This window comes from Salvia miltiorrhiza, chromosome 5 (genome assembly GCF_028751815.1).
Source record: "Salvia miltiorrhiza cultivar Shanhuang (shh) chromosome 5, IMPLAD_Smil_shh, whole genome shotgun sequence".
Classification (NCBI taxonomy): Eukaryota; Viridiplantae; Streptophyta; class Magnoliopsida; order Lamiales; family Lamiaceae; genus Salvia; species Salvia miltiorrhiza.
Window position 1 is genome coordinate 9,134,817 of NC_080391.1, and position 23,567 is coordinate 9,158,383.

The window sequence follows — 23,567 nt, forward strand, 5'->3', positions numbered from 1 at the left end:
TAGTTCGTCCACAAAAGATGTTATAATCTATTTTTAGTAGTAATAATTTATGGGTCTCTTTGTCCACTCACTAACTTAATTAACATGTTCCACTTTTCTTAATTTGTGGGCTCATTTCTTAGTTCACAAAATAAACAACATCAATTTTCTTAAATCTCGTGCCATCGTTCCTTAGGACATCTTTTTGTGGCGGAGAGAGTAATCTATACATAACACACACACACACACACACACACACATATATATATATACAGAACGGATCACGTACCCACCGTGGGCATACATAATGTGCCCACCATTGATGTGACAATCTTAATTAGAGTAAGATAATTTTAATTAGAGTAAGATATGTTAATTCTCTTTCCAAATTAAAATTGCCACATCAGTGGTGGGCACATTATGCTTGCCCACGGTGGATAGGTGATCGATTCTGTATATATATATATATGTATATATAGTCCACGTGCATATATTAATTTTTAAATAGTTAAATATTACACCTCTCATCTTGATCGATTAGAATTGTTTGTTAAATAGGACCTTAACCGATTTTATTGGTTTGGTTGATTTGTATTTTGGAGTTTTTGATATGTTTTTTTTTTTCGGATCCAATTTTATTTGATTTTTTTTTTAATTTTCAAATAATATGATTTGGATCGGATTAATTTTAGGAAAACTTTAAATTTTCGAATAGAATTGGATTAAGCAAAAATTTGATCCGAAATCCGAATACTCACCCCTAATCAAATGTATATGTTGATAAGAATTAGGCCAAATATAATTTAGATAAATACCACTTTTTATCCCACTGTTTGAGCGGTTTTTTCAAAAATATTCCATTCTTAGGCTAATCACAAGACGATACAATTATTGCATTTTTTTTAATTGTTTGTGGCCTGCAAACCAACTGAAAATTGACGTGATCTAGCGGACATCCACATTGTCAATACATGTGGACTATTTTGGGTGAGCTAGAAATTAAGATTAAAAACAAAACAAAAAAATCATATCTCTTCAAACTCACGTACACACACCACAAACACGCACATACACATACTCATATCTCTCTATATTCTCCACAACTACGCCACCACCACATCCAACATCTCTCAGTCTCTCGCCTATGCTTCTCCCTCCCGCACTCCTAAACACGTACATAATAACACACAACACAGATGCCGCTCCACTCTTCCTCCTAAATCCACGGCCACCGCGTCCTTCAAATTGTCGATTGAATAGCAGCAACACGGCCGTTGTCGCCGCCTTGAGCCCCCTCACCTCCCGCTCTTTGACATCATTTGTCTCTCTATAAAAATTGAACACATAAAATAAAACTCCTCATTTTTATCTTCTTCTACAAAAATTTCGGTGAGAACCAAACAACATCAGTCGCCGCCTCTCGACTACCATCTCCGACGGCGTCGCTTCAAACAATGTCGACCATGAGTCTTCTCCCTCACTTCTTTTTCTTCGAGTGAACAACAATAGCTAACCAAGTCGTCACCCCCGCCCACTGCTCTCTCTCCTCCGCTCAATTTCCTTCTCGTCTCCCACCTTGATTCCCCCCCACTCTCAAACACACGCACAACAATAATCAAACACTAAGCCCTAGCTCGGCAGCGAGTCTAGCCACCACAACAACACACACTTTTATATTTTGAATATGTGATTATATTATGTGGTTTTTTTCCAACGGAACTTTCAGGTCACCTAAAATAGTTCGCGTGTATTGACGATGTGGACGCTCCTTGGAACGTGTCGATTTTTAGTCAATAACTTATTTTTGCGAGTCACAAATAAAATAAAGGCAATGATGGATATTGTTTTGTAATTAATCTTAAGATGAGGTATTTTTTATTAAAAAAAAGAATAAATAATGGGCCAAATTTTGATATTTAGCCATATAATTTTGGTGATGGTACGAATGATATAATAATATCTCGATTTGATAAAAATATTTTATAACCATTTCTACTCTTTTGGCTTCTCGTACAATTTAAATTTTAAGTGACTATATCACTTAGGGTGTGTTTATTTTGGTAGTAAAATTTTCATTTGAAAATGATGGATAAGAAAATGTGAGATAATATTATTTTTTTCTTCTTTTTTTTATCATGTGTTTACTCTGTTAGAAATAGATGGATAAACAAATTGAAATGTTGGAAAATATTTTCACACCTCCCAATAGGATAATATTATCCAACATTTGTGAGAAAATGAGTGAAAAGGGGCTGCCTGAATAAATTTTTCAGCTTGATAGGAGAAAATTATTCATCATAAAAAACATATAAAAATGATGAAAAATATATATATATATATTTTTTAACATTTTCTATGAAATCAAAAGATAAGAAGAATTGTCAGCGCAAAGCCTATGGAATGTTGGATACCCAATTGAATGAAAAGATGACCTTACTTTAGGCGAACATAATTGATTTCTTGAAAGTTGACGCACAAAGTTCTAAGCAATGTTAGAAATTAAAGGACACGACTAAAGCCCTCACTTTACCTTTCCAAATGATGATAAAGTAATATTGAATGATCAAGTATTGATCAAATAGTAATTATTTGTTATAAAGGACGATACTTACGGGTGGTAAAACGAGTTCGGTTAATCAGTTATAATCGTAATCGAATCAAATTTTCGATTAATCGGTTAACCGACAACTGATTTTCACCGGTTCGATTCGATTTCAGTTATCGAATTTTATAAAATTTGGTTGATCGATTTAACCGGTAACCGATCGGTTAAAATCGATTAATCGAATTAATAATTTAAATATTATATTTATTTTAAAATTGTTCTATATATATATATAGAGAGAGAGAGAGAGATAGAGAGAGAGAGAGAAAGAGAGAGAGAGAGAGAGAAAGAAATGTTATGCTACATACCTTATGTGAGCACCGCTCACGTTTAGCATTCGTCAGCATTATCTTTTTTATTTTAGACATTTACTTTTATTCTAATACTTCATAAATTGTTATTGAGATCATTAATTTTATAAATTTCATAAAAATCAAAGTCCAATTTGTTCATATTTCCTTTAACTTCAAATAACTAATAAAAATAACTAATTGGACTTTGATTTTTATGTAATTTATAAAATTAATGATCTTAATAACAGTTTATGAAATATTATAATAAAAGTAAATGTCTAAAACAAAAAAGATAATGCTAATGAATGTTAAACGTGAGCGGTGCTCACATAAAATATGTAGCATAACATTTATATATATATATATATATATATATATATATATATATATATAGGGGGCCGCTCCAATGAGACCCCCTAATTTTAGTGAGATATAGGGCACGATCTGGTGCGTTTATTTTATCAATCCTACGGCTGATATTGTATCTGGAGGGTGATTTTTTTCTCGCAGGGTTCGAATCCTGGAGGGAGCATAATATTTTAAATTTTGTTATTCATCAGTATATACTGCATTGTTCATCAGTATATATGACCCTGTTCATCAGTATATATGTCTTATTCATTACGAATTTTTTAAATTTTATTTTTCATCATTATATACATCTTGTTCATTAGATATATGTTTTGTTCATTAATATTATATGTCTTATTCATTGTACTCATGTTACACGAAAAATAGGGGGTCTCACTGGAGCGCGCCCCTATATATTTATATATATATATATATATATACATATATATATAGGGAGAGCCGGAGAGGTTCAAGAAAGAACTACTAAATAAAAGAAGAACGGAGAACCATTTTCAGTCATTCGATCATCAAGATCTATGGTGGATGCATCATTTTGTTGGATGAATACAGATCCTGGGTTCGAATCCTGAAAATGGCAATTTTTTATTTTATTTTTTTTAGTGCATTAATTTTAACAGCGAATGTAGTTCTCTCTAGAACCACACCCTATATATATAATTTCATGTTTCTATATAACAATTTCGTGTTCTATATAAGCATAAATAACAGGTTGGTGGAGTGGGTAAGAGTGTTACCATTCTTTCAAAGGTAATAGGTTCAAATCCTTGTGGCAGCGTCCAACCTAAATTAGGTAAACGGTTAGTGAAATTGGTTCTATTCGATTTCGGCTAACCCGTAATCAAACCGATTACCAGCCCTAACAATACTTGAGTCGATTATGAGAGTGTGTGTTTCGTTTATTGGTTCGCTGACTTTTCGCAGTGAGTTAGGCCCCGTTTGATTTTTAGTATTGGATTAATCAGGATATAAATTATCCGGATAATTTAGTGTGGATTAGTCATAATTTCTAATCTCAGATGGGTGTTTGATATCATTGGTAATTAATCCCAAAAAGTGTTTGGTATATCCATTGAAATATGTTGGATTAACATATCAAATACCTAAATTAGTAGCCTATGGAGGGGGTGGAATAATTAGTGTGGGTTAATCCCACAAAATAAGCTAGGGTCTTGGGATAAACCTGGAGTTGACCATATTAGTAACACATAATATCAAACACTACATAAATCCATATTAATTTAACTTATCATGCTTTTAAACCCATATCAAACAGGCCCTTAGTGTGATGGTAAATGTCATGTAGAGTAGTAAGATTTGACCACGATGGCTCTATTCAGTGAGTTAGTGTGATGGTAAATGTCATGTAGAGTAGTAAGATTTGACCACGATGGCTCTATTCGATTTTGGTTAACCCGTAATCGAATCGATTACGAGCCCTAACAATACTTGAGTCGATTATGAGAGTGTGTGTTTTGTTTGTTGGTCCGTTGAATTCGTGAGAAAGACAAATTTGATGTATGTTCTGTATAGTTTGGCTCTTGAATTTGAGTTGTCCCTTGTCAAAGTAAATTGTGGTAAATTGTTGAATGACTTTCCTAGTGAATTAGTGTGATGGTAAGTGCATATAGAGCAGTAGGATTTGACCATGATGGTAAGTGTTGCAAAAATTGTGATGGTGACACTATTATCGATTAAATCCTTCTATTTTTAATAATTGGATCTGTAATAATAATTCGGATTTTCCTAGTTAAGAATACTCAAACTTAATTAATATGAAATGTATAAGAATTTAAATAACTAAAATTTACAAAAAAATTTGTAAATCATTTCATTGGAATTAAAATATAAATTTATTTTCATTTTCCAGACTGAATCATCTTACGTTTCCAAGTTTAAAATTATTTTAAACCACAAACAAATCCAGGCCTCGCCTATGCAAACAAGGATTCTTGAAGAAGACAGAGAGAGGCAGATGGGGTGAATTTTGCAGAGTGGCAATTTTATCTCTGAAAACTGATTTAGGATACTCTTAAGATGATGAATAGTAATTCGAAGGTAGAGACTAAAAAAGCGAACCATAATTTAAATGGGTCATCCTCACTATTTATCATGGTCAAATGACTTGATAAAAGTAGATAAATTTGCTATCTGAACCTTATCAGACATACGAAACACATACTCCCTCCATCCCACGAAGCTTAAGTACTTTACTTATATGGTAATTTTTTTTTCTTTATTCATATTTTCATCTATCACACTTAACACATAAAATAGTAGTAATATTTTTTTAAAATTCGTGGCGTAAAGAAATTGTTCAAGTTTCGTGTGATGGATGGGGTATTTATTATGTGAATTTTCTTTGTAATATTTGTCCATGAGTTAATATTACTTCGATCTAAAAAAAACAAACCTTTGGGAAATCTCTGTTGTGATTTGGGTTAGGACAAAAGTTATCTCAAGGATCCAACCTGGAACTTGAGAAGAATCTCAGGGCTAAACATTCAAATTTAAAGTAATTATTACAGTCCCCTCCCCTGCCCCACCCACGAAATTCCAAAAAATACTACTGGCTTTTTACTTCTTTGGCAAAGTAAATTTCCCTTTATTTTTCGGCCTCGCATTACTTTCCGGACACTGTCCAAACTTTACGAACTAAGTTCGATTTCCTCATAATTTTTTACGAGAACATATGATTGTCGGTCCACGAGGTCATTCTCGTCATTTCCAACTCCAAATCAAATCAAATCTACCACACTTCTCCATTTCTCACTGGCTTTCTTTCACTCAACAATGTCGCTCCAAATCATCCCCAAATTGCTAACTCTCTGCAAAAACCCTAATTTGAGCTTCAGCTGACACGGAAGCCAGAGATGATTCAAGGAGCTCCTTCATCTTTTCTGCAATGGAGAATCACAACAGACTTGCTCACCTCTTCCTTCTCCTCCTGTCTCTAACTGCTCATATCCTGCCCAAATCAGCTTCTGCAGGTAGAATAGAAGCGATCTTTTCTAATCGCCGAGAAACCATTTTTTCGAGAGAATAATGTGTTGGCGTGTTTTCCGTTTGCAGAAATCAAGGCGCAGCAAGACAAAGAGCCTTTCGTGGGGGTGAACATCGGCACGGATGTTTCCAATTCGCTGTCAGCTGCAGATTTAGTTGCTTTTCTGCAGTTGCAGAAGATTACTCATGTGAGACTGTATGATGCAAATGCAGAGATTCTCAAGGCGCTTTCCCGAACCAAGATTAGAGTCATCGTCAGCGTGCCCAACAACCAGCTCCTCGCCATTGGCTCCTCCAACGCCACCGCCGCCACCTGGATTGGCCGCAATGTGGCTGCGTTCTACCCTCAAACCCTCATCACCGCCATCTCCGTCGGAGATGAAGTCTTGACCACTATCCCCGGCGCTGCCCCTTTGCTCATGCCGGCCATCGAGTCTCTCTACAGCGCGCTCGTGGCTGCCAATCTGCACACTCAGATCAAAATCTCCACTCCTAATTCGGCCTCGGTGATTCTCGACCCATTCCCACCTTCCCAGGCCTTCTTCAACCAGAGCTTGAGTCCTGTTCTAACCCAGCTGCTACAGTTTCTGTCGAGGACGCAGTCGCCGCTGATGATGAATTTGTATCCTTACTATGTCTTTATGCAGAACAAAGGGGTCGTGCCCTTGGCAAACTCTCTTTTCAAGCCGCTGACGCCATCTAAAGAGATGGTCGATCCCAACACTTTGCTGCACTACACTAATGTTCTCGATGCCATGATAGATTCAGTCTACTTCTCTATGAAGAATCTCAATGTCACTGACGTCGTGGTGCTTGTCTCCGAAACCGGCTGGCCTTCCAAGGGGGATTCCAAGGAGCCTTACGCTACCGCTGACAATGCGGATACCTATAACTCCAACTTGATCAAGCACGTTCTTGATCGCAGTGGCACGCCGCTGCATCCTGAGATCACTTCCAGTGTATACATATATGAGCTGTTCAATGAGGACTTGAGATCGCCTCCCGTCTCAGAGGCCAACTGGGGTCTCTTCTATGGGAATTCCACTCCGGTTTACTTGCTTCACGTGTCGGGAAGTGGCACTTTTTTGGCAAATGATACTACGAATCAGACGTATTGCATAGCCACGGATGGTGTTGATGCGAGGACGCTGCAGGCTGCTCTGGATTGGGCTTGTGGGCCGGGGAGGGCGAATTGCTCCGAGATTCAGCCGGGGGAGAGCTGTTACCAGCCTAACAATGTCCACAATCATGCTTCCTATGCATTTGATAGCTATTATCAGAAGGAAGGGAGGTCCTCTGGTTCTTGTGACTTCAAGGGTGCTGCCATGATCACCACAACGGATCCTAGTGAGTGTTTCTCATTATCATTAATGTTGCATTTACTAAGTTGAATTAAGTCTTTGACAACTTCATTTCTGGATGGTGATGGTTTGTGCTTACTTAGTTGATGCTCATGGGGAATGTGGATGGAAATTGGGGGAACAAATTGCTGGTGCTATGGATTTTCTGGTTGTGAGAAAATCTCTCTTATTGCTATAGTACACGAAAGCTTTAGTGCAAAAGTAACCTTTTCCTTGAGCAGCCTTGTCTCACATAATTGAAAATGGGACATATGCTGGAACATAATCACATGAATCCTGCATTGTATTTACTAGTTTTGTGGTTCTTGACATCTTGTTGGTAAAAGTTCCTTGAATGGTAAATCACATGTGAGATCGATCATCTTTGCTAAGAAAAAGTAGAAGTAATTTGGTCAAACGACATTTGTGGCTCCACTTGCTTCGTCCACTCTCAGTCTCAGTGGTTCCATCTGCTGAAACATACTTACCCTTCTGTGGTGATGCTTGCAGGTAGCGGGAACTGCGTATTTCCTGGAAGGTATGCATTTTTTATGTGCACTCTCGTTACTATACTTGTCAATTTTCTTTCACATTCTCCATTGATAAACGGCAATACATATGAGAGAATATATGCCCTAGCTAGAGATGAGTATTATGCAATATTAAATGCGGTTTAACAGGCGAATTTACATGTATATGGTGCAGCAAAATTGTGAGTAATAGGACAAGTGAAGTAGTGAACGCAACACAGGCCAGTGGTGGTGGCAGAGTGGTAATGGTGGTGGGCTTAGACTTGACACAAACGAGTGTGGTACACATGCTCTATGGTGTCGTCTCCTTCTTGTTTTATTGCTCATTCCTTTGATGATGATTTAAGTGTAGAGGGTATCAATAAAACTAGATGGAATACTTGTCCCTTCTTCTTTTTGCTCATAATAAGTGCAATTTTTAGAATGTATTCTTGCTAGCTATTATTATTATCTCTTAGAGGGCAGTCCATTTGATTCTTTCATGCTTCTTTTGTAAAAAAACTATTGTCACCTACTTTTATTTATGAGTAAAAGCTCGTTTCTTGGTTTCATGGATTTGGATTACTGTTGTGTTGTCTCAGTTTAGCCTTTTTGCTAATGTTTGATTGTCATATTATGTATATTCATCGTGTTTCATGGAATTGTTTGTCTTAATATTTTCTTGGTCTGGTTATTAATGTCAGTAAAAGTAGAAACTGTCAAGTGTCAGTATGGTCTTTTCTTCTATGTTGGTCATTTTTTTTTTTTTTAAATTTGTTACAACCAAAGAAAGGAAAAAACCCACTCACACTCTAGCTCCTAGGGTGACTCGAACCCCCGACCTATTGGTTGGTCATTTTTGTTCAAATAAAGAGTGCCGAAAATTGGGAAGAAGAATACAAAAGTAGAAAAAGAAAAGAAAGGCTTTAATGAAATTGGGAAGATATATATTTGTATAAGAATTAGGAAACGTTAACTATTAAATGAACTTTACTTTGAACAAACTGTATCAGCACCAAACGAAAAATAAAATCAGCCATTCAAAATTTTGGTTAGGGTGCGTTTTCTTTTGTTATAAATTTATCATGGGAAAATGAAGGATAAACAAAATGTCACCATTTAAATTATTCATTTCCTTTCTCACATTTTTTACAAAATAGAATTTGGGCATTACTCATTCCTCATTTTCACTACAAATGAGGGATAATATTATCCCTCTATTTTTGGTGTGATAATATTATCCCTCATTTGTAGTGAAAATAAGGAATAGTAAGGGTCAAATTCTATTTTATAGGAAATGTGAGAAAAGAAGGTAATGATTTAAATAGTCAAATTTTATTTATCTCGCATTTTCTCATGATAAATTTACAACCAAAGAGAACGCACTCTTAGCGAATAAAAAGTATCCAATAATCTAAGACACAATGGCTACAGTTTTATTAAAATCTATAATGACCAATTGAAGGATTTTGAATCAGTAATGACATTTACTCACATAAACGTTTGCATGGAATGGTGGTTGTGTTGCAGCTAATACCAATTAATTTCCATGTGTTAAATAGGCAAAAATGTCATATTAGTATGTTAAAAATGCCTTATTTTATAAATATAGATATTTTATGCCCAAATTTGAATAAAAAACCCAATTTACCATTTGATATTGCATTGATTTCGGTGAAAAATCTTATATCTTTATGACGATTTATGACTACGTTTGACCGATTTGATAATTATCAATCAGAATGTGTAAGAAAAATCTAAAAAATAGAAAAATTCATCCAACCGCATGGGTGGCCAGATCATTTGACTGATAGAGCCTAGATCTGCAAATCGTGAAAAAAGAAAGAGGGCGGCGGAAATCATGGAGGAAGAGGGAGGGCCGCGAGGCGGCGGAGGAAGAGAGAGGGCCACGAGCCTAGATCTGCAAATCGTGGAGAAAGAGGAAGGGCCACGGGGCGGCGAAAAACGTGGAGGAAGAGGGAGTGTGGCGGAAGGAAGAGGGAGTGCGGCGAGGCGGCGGAGGAAGAGGGAGGGCCGACTGGGCGGCGAAAAACGATGGCGTTTTAAGCTTATCTAAAACGTTGTGTACTCCCTCCGTCCCATGAAGCATGACACACTTCTTTTCAGCACGAGAATTAAGAAATTGATATTTTGTGTGTTAAATATGGTAGGTGAAAAAGTAAAAATGTGAATAAAGGGTAAAATTTTTGCCATTTTTAGAAACGTGTCATGCTTCGTAGGACAGATCAAAAAGGAAACTGTGTCATGCTTCGTGGGACGGAGGGAGTATTACTCATCGGCAAACAATTACAAAGCAGTGCCACGTGTGTTTTTAAGTAGCCGGAGATTTAATGATTGTTAAAATTAAACAACGGGTCAAAATTAGTGTATTAAATTGAAATTTTAAAAGAACGTGTTAAAAATGAATTTTCGCTAAAATTTGTGAATTTACAAGCAATTAATATTTGATATCTTGCAATTATCATCCGGAATTGATTGAAATTAAACACAAATTAAATGGAATTGATGGCACCAAATAGAAAATAAAATACTACGAAAAAGAGAAATTAAGGGAAATTAACAAGAAAACAGTGGCGCTTCCAATTCCAAGAACCCATTAGGGCAAACGCCCAAGATCGGCTTGAAAAGCGGCAAAACAGCCATGAATTCAAATTCAAAATGGTGATATCTTCACTGCCAAAGGCAATCGTACCAATAGCAAAATCCTTTGTCCTCCAATTTCGACAACCTCTCAAAATTTCCCAAGGATTCCCCAAAACCCTTTGTTTATTCACAAAAATGTCTTCTTGGACATGCTCCAAGTGCACGTTCATCAATCCCCCCGCCCAGAATTCGCGCTGCGAAATCTGCCTCTCCGCGCCACCTCAGCCGCTCGTATTGGCCCCATCGCCGCCACCTGAATCCATGTGGTCATGCGCCGTATGCACATTATTGAACCCTTATTCCAGAGCAATATGCGAAATATGCGGCACTAGGGCCACCGCGACTCGGCTGACGACTCTTGAAATTGATGATGATGATCTCGACAAAGATTTCTCCGTCGGCAGCGTTTTCCAACCGCTGAAGGCTTGTAGCAGTGCCAATAAAGAAAATATTGATGTCGGCGGCGATGCTAGTTGTTCTGCAAAGTTGAGTGTTGATAATGGTGGTAGTAGAGTGTGTGATGATGGGGGGAAATTAGGTTTATCTGCTGGACTGCGGCTTTGCAGTAATAAGAGGAAAGATAGGGAGGAAGATGATGGGGGTCGCTCTTCCGGGTTTCGAGCTATAAAGGATTCAAGTAAGCCCATTGTAGCTAAACCATTAGGTATGATTCTTCTTTCTCTATCGTTTCAGCCCATTTATTTCTTATGCTAATTGTAAATGTCGATTACATTCAATCTTACTGATCAAAATGGGGAGGCAGGAGGCAATCGGATCATTATATTGTTTTGGTTTCAGTTAATTAGGGTACTAGTGTTAAAGAGGCTTTGTAGTTGCGATCTTCTATGTGAAGCATAGACTAGTTCGTTGAATTTGCTCAACACCACCAATTCAGTTGGCCTTGTATTTCCCATGTTACAGCAGCAGCAGCAGCAGCAGCAGGTGAAACTCATTTGTGCTCGGAATCAAAAACATGGAAGCTTTTGAGCTACAACGTTTGGTTCCGTCAAGAAGTTGAGATGCACAAGAGGATGAGAGCACTTGGGGACCTTATCGAATTGCACTCACCTGATGTGATGTGCTTTCAGGTGGTTTCCATCTTGTTTTCATTCTTGATTCTAGATAGTAGGAATTCTTATGTTGCTGCAATTATGCAGGAGGTTACTCCCATTTCTTATGACATCTTCCAGAAATCAAGCTGGTGGAAGGGGTACCGTTGCTCGCTGCCAGATGAGACTGCATTCCCAGCAGGATACTTCTGCATGCAGGTGATGTGATACTGATAGCTGTAGAGTTTTGGTATTGGAAAAATCATTTCAGAAAACACTAAAAGTGTGGACCTTCCATATCTGGATCACCATTTGGATCGGTTTATGATCTAGAAACAGGGTTTGAATATCCACATTGCTTCATTTAGTGTGTTTATTCTACTTTGAAGCTAAAGGGATGTGATACAAGAATGCATAATGCAAGAAAGAGATCATTTTTGGTTGTGATTGCATAGTATTGGAACTTACAGGGATGAATATCTTGCAGTTATCCAAATTGCCAGTTAAATCCTATAGCAGCAAGCCCTTCCACAATTCTGTCATGGCACGAGAGCTTTGTGTTGCAGAAGTAGAAGTGCTGCCAGGAACGACAATGGTTGTTGCCACGAGCCATTTAGAAAGTCCGAATCCAAGCCCTCCGACTTGGAACCAGATGTTCAGCAAAGAACGTGTTGTGCAGGCTAACGAGGCCTTGAGGTTGCTGGGGAAGAATGAGAATGTGATATTCTGCGGTGACATGAACTGGGATGAGAAACGGGATGGGGCTTTTCCTCTAGCGGGCGGATGGGTGGATGCGTGGACAGAGCTGAGGCCCGGAGAAGATGGATGGACTTACGACACAAAATCGAACAAGATGCTGACTGGCAGCCGGGGTGTGCAGAAACGACTGGATAGATTCATTTGCAAGCTGAAGGATTTGAAGATAAGGAAGATTGAGATGATTGGTAGAGATGCGATTGCAGGCGTGTCGTATATCAAAGAGAAAAGAGTGAAAGGGCAGGTGAAGGAGCTGTCGCTTCCAGTTTTGCCTAGTGATCACTATGGTTTGCTATTAACAATCTCTACCACTTAGCACCAATACACTTCCTTCACTTTTGCTCTTTCCCCATAATTTTGAGTACAAGGGCCTCCAATTTTTATCATCACTGTTTATATCTCAACTTGATTGTGGAGAACCCTGTAGCCTAGTGTATCTGCCTGCAGGCTCACTTTTTTTTTTTCTGAGAAAGTAGTCAATTTTCATTTATATCTATTACATGACATATCTCAATCTGTTCATCTTCAAGCACTGTCTATGCCAAAATGTATATATGATTTAGTACTTGGTTTAAAATAAGGTGCCTTATGCATATGTATAGAGAAAATCATGATAAACAAGACTCTGATGGTGGTTCACGTTAATGGCCCAGAAAAAGTCGTATCATAGGGCCAATTGTGGTTCAGCCCAATATTTATATTCAGGTCAAAATTTATAGATCTCATTACATATAAATAATTTTATTGTGTTTAGGTGTGGTATGACCGTATGAGTATCATCTGCTAGTGGCGGGTTATGATTACTCATATTTAGATTAGTTGTATATATTTAAAGACTTGTTATTGAAATTATAATTATAATTATAATTATTTTTTATATTTTTAATATCGCAAAAGAATATTTTAGAAAAACGTAAATAGCGTTAAGAAACACTAATAAGGTGGATAGTAGTTATATCACCTAAGTGTGGGTAGTCTTTCCAATTTATTTGGATTTGGCTTGGTTATTGTGCTTATTGGAATCATTTGTAATATTTACCAAATTATAATTTAATTTGTATCTAGAATCTCAAAAAAAAAAAAAAAAAATCACAATAGACATGACTTTAGTAAGCTGCATCCTGCAAGGTTTTTACGTGAACAAATTTAAACGACGGGAGAGAACAAATTTAGGTATAAGTGGTCCCTAATTTGAGCTTGCTTAATTTGTAGATTTCAATTATATGGAGTTCTATTCATGCAATTTTATTTGTTTTTTTTAACAAAAAATAGCATTAAAACAAGAGCAAGCACTAATTTAGCATTTCATTCGTTGTTAACTAATTTATGCTTCACTGAACCATCGGAATTAATATGATTATTTCGATCTTGAATACTAATATTTTCAGTAGAAAAAAAAGGCGGATTTGCAAGAGACAGAAACACAAAATTAAACCTACATTAGAGAAAGTACAAAGCCAGATATATATTTTAAAACTGAAAGTAGGAATGTAGTCACTTATTATAAGCACCATTATTCTTAATGCTAATGGGGAAGTCTCGATTTCGACATAATCCCATCACAAATGTGATTGTAGGGAAGAAGACGAAAAAGCTTTTTGTTCTCAGAGAGCTCACAAGTAGTCCTGACCTAATCTGTGCTTACTCGTTTTTGTGATGTTGAGTTGACCCACATTTCCAGAGGCAATCACAGCTGTTACCATGCTCTTGCATTTTTTTTCATTTTTTTTTTGAGAGGGATATAAATTTCAGAGCTACAATTAAGGCGCCTCACGAGAAGGGATAGATATAGATGCCACCTCATCACCACAATCTATCATGCAAATACTGCCAAATATCATCCCGGCCCCTTTCACACCTCAAAACCAGATATAATTACTACTCGTTGCGTCCGCGATATCGTTTCCATATTTACCATTTCGATCTGTCCGCGATATAATTTTCACTTTCATTTATAGAAATAGGGTCCACAAACTTCCACTTACAACAATAGTGGGACCTAAACTCCACTCACTACAATAGTCGTTACTATATACTACTATTTACTATTTTTCTTAGAACTTTGGAAAACGGTATCGCGGACGGAGGGAGTATGGTATATAATTTCTATTTATTAAAGAAAAAAGAAACAGTACTCCTACATCTTTCTCGGCTAAATATTGATTTCAAAGAGTTGAAAATAACTTAATTACCGTTTCGGGAACCCAAATCGAACCTCGACTGCTTAATATAATTATCACGTAGTATTAATTAGGTGATGTATACTTCTAGTTTTGTTAATCTTGATTGAAATATTGAAGATCTTTGGTGTTAAAATCAACGAAGCATTAAGATCCAGTAGAGCAATTGATCATGGTAACGTACGTTAATCACGAGTACTCAAACATCATTAGGGAGTAAAACCTAAAATCTTAACAATTTAAGTAGCTTTCCCTTTCCTTAATATAGCCAGGAATGTTTTCACAAAAGAAGAAGGAGCCACAATGTAAAAGTTATGAGCTTATGATTATTGAATGGAATGAAAGAAAGAAAAAAAATAAAGATGTAAGTTGTAACTAATTAACGCGTGACTACTTTTGTTGGCGATCACTCCACTAATATGGGGATGACAGCCACCGTCGCCTTAATCATTACAGACATGTTCTAACTTGCAACCTCATGCATATTTAATTAATAAAACAGAAGAAGAAAAATTCGACACTAATTGCAATCACATGATTTTTGAGCCCTTTAATCAAGGCTCAACTCCGTCGACCGCGTTTTGTGTAAATTCTCCATCATTTATGTTTGAAGGTGCTTGGAGTTAGATAAGTCAAATATCAATGCATGCCATGTATGTTTGCTGTACAAAGTAGCACTTCATGTGGCCCACTCTCTCAATTCTTTTAAGTTTTGGTCAACGTGCAATGTCGTGCCATCTTGAGATATATATTCACACACAATTCTGTTCATTTATATTCACAAATAGTAGTGTACATTTGTGGTGATGTTGTAATTGTAACAAAAATATAGGATTAATTGTCTATGAGTACACAAATTAAATTATATTTAAATTTTAGTTTTTAATTATATTTATTTTTTATTAAAAAATATTCCCTCCGTCCCGTGAAACTTGATTAAATTTTTTTCGGCACGACTTTTAAAGAATCGGTATTTTGTGTGTTAAGTATGATAGGTGAAAAAGTGAAAAGATGAATAAAAGGAAAAAAAAAATTACCATACAAGGAAAGCGCTCAAGTTTCGCGGGACAACCCAAAAAGGAATATTGTTCAAGTTTCGCGGGACAAAGAGAATACATATTTTTTTAATTTTTTAAAATTTGATTTGAGTCAAAAAGTTCATTGACTAATAACTTGATTGTCTGCAATCCGATGGATAATCCGAAAGTATCGACTTCTTGATGACAGCTATCTAATGATACTCATAGTGTTGAGTTTTGGTCACCAAAAGTGGTCGGAAAAAAAAATGTAGAATTTCATGACATTAAATTTCATGCCATTTTTCGTCACTTCAGGTAACCAAAACCCAACAATATAAATATTATTAGAAAGATAACGTCAAGAGCTTTCTGACTATACATTCGGATTGCTCATCAAACTCCAGACAAGCAAGATATTAGCCAACAAATTTTGGATTCAAGTCAAATTCCCAAAAAATAAAAATTTATGTATTTTTTTTATTAAAAAATAAACAAATTGTTAAAAACCACAATTTGAGTATAGTTCGTGTATTTATAGGCACTTAACCAAAAAATATAGTCCTTCAATTCCCAAATAACTTCTTAGGAGAGACGAGCAACTTAAAATCACAAACACGTTAAAGTCATTTTAAGAGCATCAGTAAAAATGGTGATGAAATGGTTTCTGACGCTCAAGTCAATAATGATCGAGAGATAATTGATGAAAATTAAGTAAATACATCGTAAAATAATAAATAATTGGTGAATAATTAAGATAGTAAGCTTTCTCGTTTGAAACGTTTGGGTGGCAAGTCCGACGACTGAATCACAACGGAGTAGGTCACGTGGGAGTATGGAGACATGAATAGTAAGCGAGATTGCAAGGAATTTAAAGAGCATGTAAGAGTTGATACGAGTACGAATGTCTTTTTTCTCGGTTTGACTTAAAAATTCTTATATATACTAGAAGATGTAGGGGTTAGGATTGCACTTGGACGTGAGTTTGAATCCGAACGGTTTCTTTTAGGAGAAAATCTCTTCATGTTTCTCTTTGTCTCATCTACCAAGTTGTCCCACTTTCTAAGACTAGATCTTATGATCCTACTTGTCTTTTGAGTTGAGTTCGACTATAAAATTAATTAGACCCGTTTGAGTGGAATGACCCGTTAAATCTAATTGTTTAACTAATTAAGTTTATACAAAATTTACCCACTAGAATTTATATAATATTATGGAGTAATATATATGGGGACCAATCTTCAGTCATTTTCTTTTGATCGTTAGATAGACCAATAATGCATATTGAGGTATGTGTATTGGAGGGTTGGTGTGTTCAAGAGAGAATGAGATTCATTATATCATATTTTATGTCTCACTTTGTGTCTTATTTTAAATTTTGTTCATTTTCTTCTATATTTTTTATTTAATTTCAATTTTGTATGCTTTAGTTTAATTTTGTGATTATTAAATAGAGTTTATTCCATAAATCTAGGGTATAAAATTATTTTTTTTGTCATTTAATTTCACTTTTATTAGCTAATACTATGTTGATAAATTCAAAGTGATGGTATATACTTTTAAAAAATTTTAATTTTTTGAAATAAAAATTAAATATAATTCATAGTATTATAATAAATTTTATTTTTATAAAAAATATTTTTAAAATAATATATACTCCCTCTGTCCCTTGAAGCATGGCCAACTTCTTTTTGGCACAGGTTTTAAGAAATTGATATTTTGTGTGTTAAGCGTGGTAGGTGTAAAAGTGAAAAAGGTTAATAAAGGGTAATTTTTTTGCCATATAAGGAAACTTGTCAAGTTTCGTGGGACAAACCAAAAAGGAAACTTGGTCATATTTCGTGTGACGGAGGGAGTATAAATATGTGACACAATGATACACATAAAATTGCGGGACATTAGATCTCATCCCGTTCAGGAGGTAGTGCACTAAAGAATTAAAATTTGCGAATAAATTGGGGGGGTTTGCACTAACAAATACTCCCTTTATCCCGCTTCAAATGACCTTATTTTTATTTTGGATTGTTCCATTTCAAATGATCAAATTCAAATTTAGAAATATTTTTCATCACTATTTTACACCTTTATCACACATTCTTTAATTTTTGTATAAAAAAATTTGGAATCATTTGAAGCGGATCGAAGGGAGTAGTAACAATTCAAAAAATGTGATTAACCAGCCAGATAAAAACAATGTTGCTAGCTGCTACTAAAAGAAAAGGTGTCATAGCATTAACCGGGTAGGGGCAGCAGCAGGAGCAGCACGTGAGAGGGGCAAACCCGTCATTTTCACCCATACTACAGCACGCAGACGAAATGCTCATTTAGACCCGAAGAAATGGCCGTCACTCTCTTTCTCAGCTCAACTCAACTCACACTCTATATATATATACGTCCTTCCCGGCTCTTCCCCTTTGCATTCCTTTTCTCCTCTCTTTTTCCTCTCATTTTCAACGAGGGGGAAAAAGTGTAACTACTCTTTTCGCATATTCACAAAACAGAAAGATTCTGCAAGAAAGCGAAACTGTTTCAACACAGTAGTAGCAACACCACCATGAGAGACTACGCCGCCGCGTCTTCTCTCATCGTCGCCCTCGCACTGCTGCTTGCTCTACACGGCGTCAATGGCGACAACCCCTACAGATACTACACTTGGAAAGTCACCTACGGCGACATTTATCCTCTCGGCGTCAAACAACAGGTCCATTTTTCGCTTTCTTCCCCCTCTCTCAGTCTCTGTGTGTGCATTTCTTGGATTTTCTTGAACTTCTTGGGGAATGTGTGTTGCAGGGAATTCTGATAAATGGGCAGTTTCCGGGGCCGACGATCGACTGCGTCACTAATGACAACTTGATTATCAGCGTTTACAACTACTTAAATGAGCCATTTCTACTTTCCTGGTAACTGCTATCTTCGTTCCTTGCTCTTCACCAATTACGCCCTTCTGTTTGATTATTGTCGCATTCAATGCTGTTTAATGATACCTTCACATTTCACACTTGACGATGCATTATTTCCCAAATCTTGGTAGTAGTGTTTATTAGATCTATGTATAATGTAGTACTTGTTTAATGCGCCGTTAGCTTGAAACTAAAGGACTTGTCTTTGGCCTAGATTTTAGGTTTGCGCTATGAATCCTAACATTTTGATTTGTTACAATTTGGCCTAAACATTTATTGAAGAACATTTCTGCTCTTCTATCAACAACAACACTGGAAAGGTGCTCTAGTCAATGGAGTTTCTCTGTTATATGTTTGTAATTAGCTCTCCCTTTGAAGCAAAAGCTCAGTCAGGTTTTTTGGATACAGAAATTAATTAGTCCATTATGCTTGTCGCCACTTCTCACGTGCTAGATCTATGGATCTCTGACATTTGTGGCATCTTTTATCTTTTAATATATATATATATAAACCTATTGTGTGTGAATAAGCATGTGTCCACGAGACACAAGTGTAAGTGGAATACTGTGTAGGGCCAGTGTGTCTGTACCAATATGTATTAACTCCGTCTCTTGATCCATTCTTGGAACAATGGCCCCTGAAATTAATGTAATAATATTCATGAGTTATCTTAAACATGGAGTCATGGACTGATGTTTCTTGGTCACTGTTGAATGAGTTTGGTAACATTAAGAATGAAGCTTTTTTAATGTTTGTCTGTTGTAGATAACAAGTCACCCATTTTTTCATCACTTTGGCTCTATTTCAAGTGCACATAGTTGTAGTTTTCACTTTCCACAACTGAGCAGCTCTTGTGTAGTATTCTGATTTCTATCATCTTTGACAGGAATGGATTGCAGCAAAGAAGGAATTCCTGGCAGGATGGAGTGTCCGGTACAAACTGTCCGATCCTGCCTCGTAGAAACTACACTTATGCCCTCCAAGCAAAAGATCAGATCGGCACTTATTTCTACTTCCCATCACTTGGACTTCATAAGGCTGCCGGAGGATATGGAAGCATCAAAGTCTACAGTCGTCCTCAAATTCCTGTACCTTTCCCCCCTCCTGCTGGGGATCATGTCGTACTTGCCGGGGATTGGTTCAAGAGAAGTCAGAGAGTAAGCTAATCTTTTGACATTTTTGTGTTGAGTGGGAATTGATGGAATCACTGCATATTTTTCTCACAAGTGATGTTCTTGCAGCAACTGAGATATTTTGTGGATGGTGGTCACAATCTCCCCTTCCCTGATGGCCTCATTATCAATGGACGTGGTTGGAATGGATACACATTCACCGTTGAACAAGGTCACTCAACTTCTTAATCAACTAACTCAACTTAAAAAGTAGTGGCACTTGCATTTCTCTAGCATGCCTTTTCTGCCTTTGTGAATCCGGAAGTTCATTTTTTGCAGGTAAAACATACAGGTTCAGGATATCTAATGTTGGGACGGCGTTATCCCTCAACTTCAGGATTCAAGGACACTTGATGAAGCTGGTGGAAGTAGAAGGATCTCACACAGTCCAGAACACTTACTCCTCTCTGGATGTCCATCTAGGCCAGTCTTACTCAGTCTTGGTCACAGCTAACCAGCCAGCAAAGGATTACTATGTTGTGGTGTCGTCTCGTTTCACTTCCAAAGTTCTCACCACCACCGCTGTCCTCCATTATCGTAACTCATTCACAAAAGTTTATGGTCGTCCCCCCGGTGGACCTACCACCGAGATCGAGTGGTCTTTGAACCAGGCAAGATCTATACGGTAATGGAGCTCGTACCTTGTATTATCTATTCTAGTAAAGCTATGATCTTTTGAAAGTGGAATTCTGATGCTTGGATGTTTGGTGCAACAGTCGGAACCTGACAGCAAGTGGGCCGCGACCCAATCCACAGGGGTCGTACCATTACGGATTGGTGAAGCCTGTGAGGACCATCATGCTTGCCAACTCTGCTCCGTATATCAATGGTAAGCAGAGGTATGCAGTGAATGGTGTGTCGTATATATCCCCGGACACTCCCTTGAAGCTGGCGGACTACTTCAACATCGGAGGTGTGTATAGCATTGGAAGCATCTCTGACAGACCTAATCGAGGGGGAAATGCTTATCTTGCCACCTCTGTCATCCAAGCTAACTACCGGGCTTATGTAGAGATTGTGTTCCAGAACTGGGAGAATTCTGTGCAGTCATGGCACATGGATGGATATTCTTTCTTTGTTGTTGGGTGAGTTTTGAAATCAACACTCCACTATCATCATCCCTCTTCCTAGTTTGCTAACTGTTTGAATGAAACAGAATGGACGGAGGCCAGTGGACTGAAGCAAGCAGATTGCGCTACAACTTGAGAGACACAGTTGCACGCTGCACCACGCAGGTAAATAACAATCATTCAACCATAAAAAGAGATGGGTTTTTTGCTCTTCCCTTAATATATGAATGGTAATGCAGGTGTATCCGAGATCATGGACTGCGATTTATGTAGCTTTGGACAATGTGGGAATGTGGAACATAAGATCTGAGGAGTGGGCGAGGCAGTATTTGGGGCAGCAGTTGTACCTCAAGGTTTACACCTCATCCAATTCGTTTAGAGATGAACTTCCTATCCCCAAAAACGCTATCCTTTGCGGGCGAGCAAGAGGGCATCGCACCAGACCTTTGTAAACTTCGTCACGAGAGGGTGACTGAGCTATTATTAGGCCAAGCCAAGCCAAGCAGCTCCACTTGAGCTCTCGGCTTTCACATTTTATTCTTGACAAGTTTATCAGAATTTATTTTGTACCACATTTATTTCCAATTGAATGGGTTTCAAGTCATGGCAAGAATTGAAGTGGTTAACGCTCGTTTTCCATGTTTCCCAACAAATATTCACCAAATTTGAGGGTGGTGTGCGTGCATAGTTTGATGATGAGTAAAACAAGTAATAAGTGGGTGAACAAACAGATTGGGGATGAGTTCGAGTAGGGCTATATAAAGCACAACCCCGTCCAATCTTCTTCATCATCATATATTCAACACTAAGAAACAGAAATAGAAAATGGCGATGAAGATTGTATTGCTGGTGGCTATTATTGTAGCATTAGTGGGCGCCATCAATGGCAGGACTATGCCAGTGCAGGGGAGCGCGACTGACATGGAGGCGGCGTTTTTCCGTCCCCACTTCCGCCCTTATCCCGGCTTCTTCGGTGGATATAGAGGCGGCGGCTTCGGCGCAGGATTTGGCAGCGGCGGACTTGGTGGAGGATTTGCTGGCGGCGATGACTCAAGTGGTGGAACTGGTGGCATTGGAAGCAGTAAACGTGGAGGGGATGGAGGCAGCGGCGGCGGCGGCGGTGACGATATTGGTGCACCTGGTGACTTGGTTGAAACTCCGTGAGGATTCTCAATACAATGCATTACTAATTAGAGATGGTTATGTGTTGTAATGCCATTAATAACTAGAAATTTAAAACTCTCTAATTTCTCAGACTAATATGTAACCAAAATCAAACTTTCAGTGGAAAATCATCAATATATTATCAGCCTCGCGTTAAATTACCATGATGTTAATATATGGACCCCAATATATGATGTTAAATTACCAAGAAAAACAACTTTTTACTACTACTAGTTTTAATAATTTCCTACATCTTTTTTTGCTGTAATTGTTGTTCAAATTACCTTCCAACATATTTGTGCTTTAATTTAACACTAGTACGCTCATCCCGTGATTTGCACGAACTACAATATATTTATTTATTTTTAAAATTTTAAATTATATAAAAATATTTAAATGTCATTATTTATAAGGTAGATTAATTAGTAACAAAAATATTATATTAATATAAATATTAGTATTTGATTTAAAATAGTGTGTAATAACAATGGTATCAACTTCATGAGTACTATGCTTAATATTAGAGATAATTAGAGTGAACAAAAAATAATATTTACACTTTAAATGATAATAACTTATTCATTTCAAATTTATTTTTTTATAATTTTTAAATCAAAGTAAAGATCTTTTTATAATTTTTAATTAAACATTCATATTGAGTATTTTTTTCATAAATCAAAATTAATGATTTTTCAAAAAGAATAAAAAAGACAAAAAAAGAAAAAAAATATATAGAAAATTTGGAGGGAAAAATTATGTAGAGAGAAAAAAAATTAGAGGTGAAAGAACTCCTCTTTTATATATAGATGATTAGACTATTGACAATCGCATTGCTCATATAAACTTACTAGGATACTAATTTCTAATAAAATTATCCTCCAATCCTTCTGGGACATCCAAATAATAAGACTCTTTTCCCCAAGTAAAAAAAAACAATAAGACTCTTTTAAATAAAAATGAGATCATTATTAATTCCCATTGTCCCATTTTCTTGAAATAAACGAATAAATAATAAATACCCTTCTTGTCTCAAAAAAAAAAACCCCCTTCCATCACTTTTATTGTACCTGAAATCTAGATAGACTAATCGGTCTTAAATATAAGTTGAAAAATAAGGCTTCGTAATTGAAATGGCGAAATTTCAAATTTTAGAAACGAAATTAATTAGATAGAATATATTTCAATAATGAGTGATACTAAACATATCCCCAAAATAATATTCACTCCGTCCATGTAACATCTTAATAACATACTATTATATCTTAATTAAAAAAAAATTATATATTAGATAAGTGGAGAACGAGCACCACAATTTAGAAAAAGTGATGATAGTTAGTGGAGAGTCGTTTTGAAGTTAAAAGGTGGGAGATTTGGGAGTCCATGGCTTTGAGCTGAACTTTTGTAGGGCGTCTAACATTTCTCCTCTCCTCCTTCCGCCTACAATAAGATGTGATCACAAATGTGTTGCAAGATATAAAAATTGAGAGATAAAGAAAGA

The 23,567-nt window shown here is 36.7% G+C and overlaps 4 protein-coding genes across 11 annotated transcripts; all 4 read left to right on the forward strand.

The window, feature by feature from the left end:
• The first annotated feature begins 5,890 nt into the window (after nt 1–5,890).
• Nucleotides 5,891–8,670, forward strand: LOC130985804 (glucan endo-1,3-beta-glucosidase 1). 2 transcript variants are annotated; one of them, XM_057908931.1, is made up of 4 exons: nt 5,891–6,236; nt 6,319–7,596; nt 8,100–8,127; nt 8,295–8,670. In XM_057908931.1, exons 1-4 carry the CDS (start codon nt 6,152–6,154, stop codon nt 8,452–8,454), a joined length of 1,551 nt encoding a protein of 516 aa, XP_057764914.1. In that variant the 5' UTR covers nt 5,891–6,151; the 3' UTR covers nt 8,455–8,670. The 2 variants fall into 2 exon arrangements, with proteins under 2 accessions (XP_057764914.1, XP_057764915.1); XM_057908932.1 differs by lacking the exon at nt 8,100–8,127 and having other exon boundaries at nt 6,319–7,600; nt 8,270–8,670.
• A 1,988-nt stretch (nt 8,671–10,658) lies between these two features.
• Nucleotides 10,659–13,096, forward strand: LOC130985805 (uncharacterized). Of its 7 annotated transcripts, none has more exons than XM_057908933.1 (4): nt 10,659–11,426; nt 11,681–11,850; nt 11,920–12,030; nt 12,299–13,096. In XM_057908933.1, the coding sequence occupies exons 1-4, from the start codon at nt 10,778–10,780 to the stop codon at nt 12,881–12,883; spliced, it is 1,515 nt and encodes a 504-aa protein (XP_057764916.1). In that variant the 5' UTR covers nt 10,659–10,777; the 3' UTR covers nt 12,884–13,096. The 7 variants fall into 7 exon arrangements, with proteins under 7 accessions (XP_057764916.1, XP_057764917.1, XP_057764918.1 ...); XM_057908934.1 differs by having other exon boundaries at nt 11,684–11,850; XM_057908935.1 differs by having other exon boundaries at nt 11,687–11,850.
• Nucleotides 13,097–17,968: 4,872 nt separating this feature from the next.
• LOC130985806 (L-ascorbate oxidase homolog) lies at nt 17,969–22,230 on the forward strand. The gene is made up of 8 exons (XM_057908941.1): nt 17,969–18,464; nt 18,554–18,663; nt 19,550–19,820; nt 19,905–20,007; nt 20,115–20,460; nt 20,552–20,920; nt 20,992–21,070; nt 21,145–22,230. Exons 1-8 carry the CDS (start codon nt 18,318–18,320, stop codon nt 21,355–21,357), a joined length of 1,638 nt encoding a protein of 545 aa, XP_057764924.1. The 5' UTR covers nt 17,969–18,317; the 3' UTR covers nt 21,358–22,230.
• On the forward strand, nt 21,731–22,069 carry LOC131025490 (glycine-rich protein 5-like). The gene has a single exon (XM_057955285.1). The coding sequence runs from the start codon at nt 21,731–21,733 to the stop codon at nt 22,067–22,069; it is 339 nt and encodes a 112-aa protein (XP_057811268.1).
• Nucleotides 22,231–23,567: the final 1,337 nt, after the last annotated feature.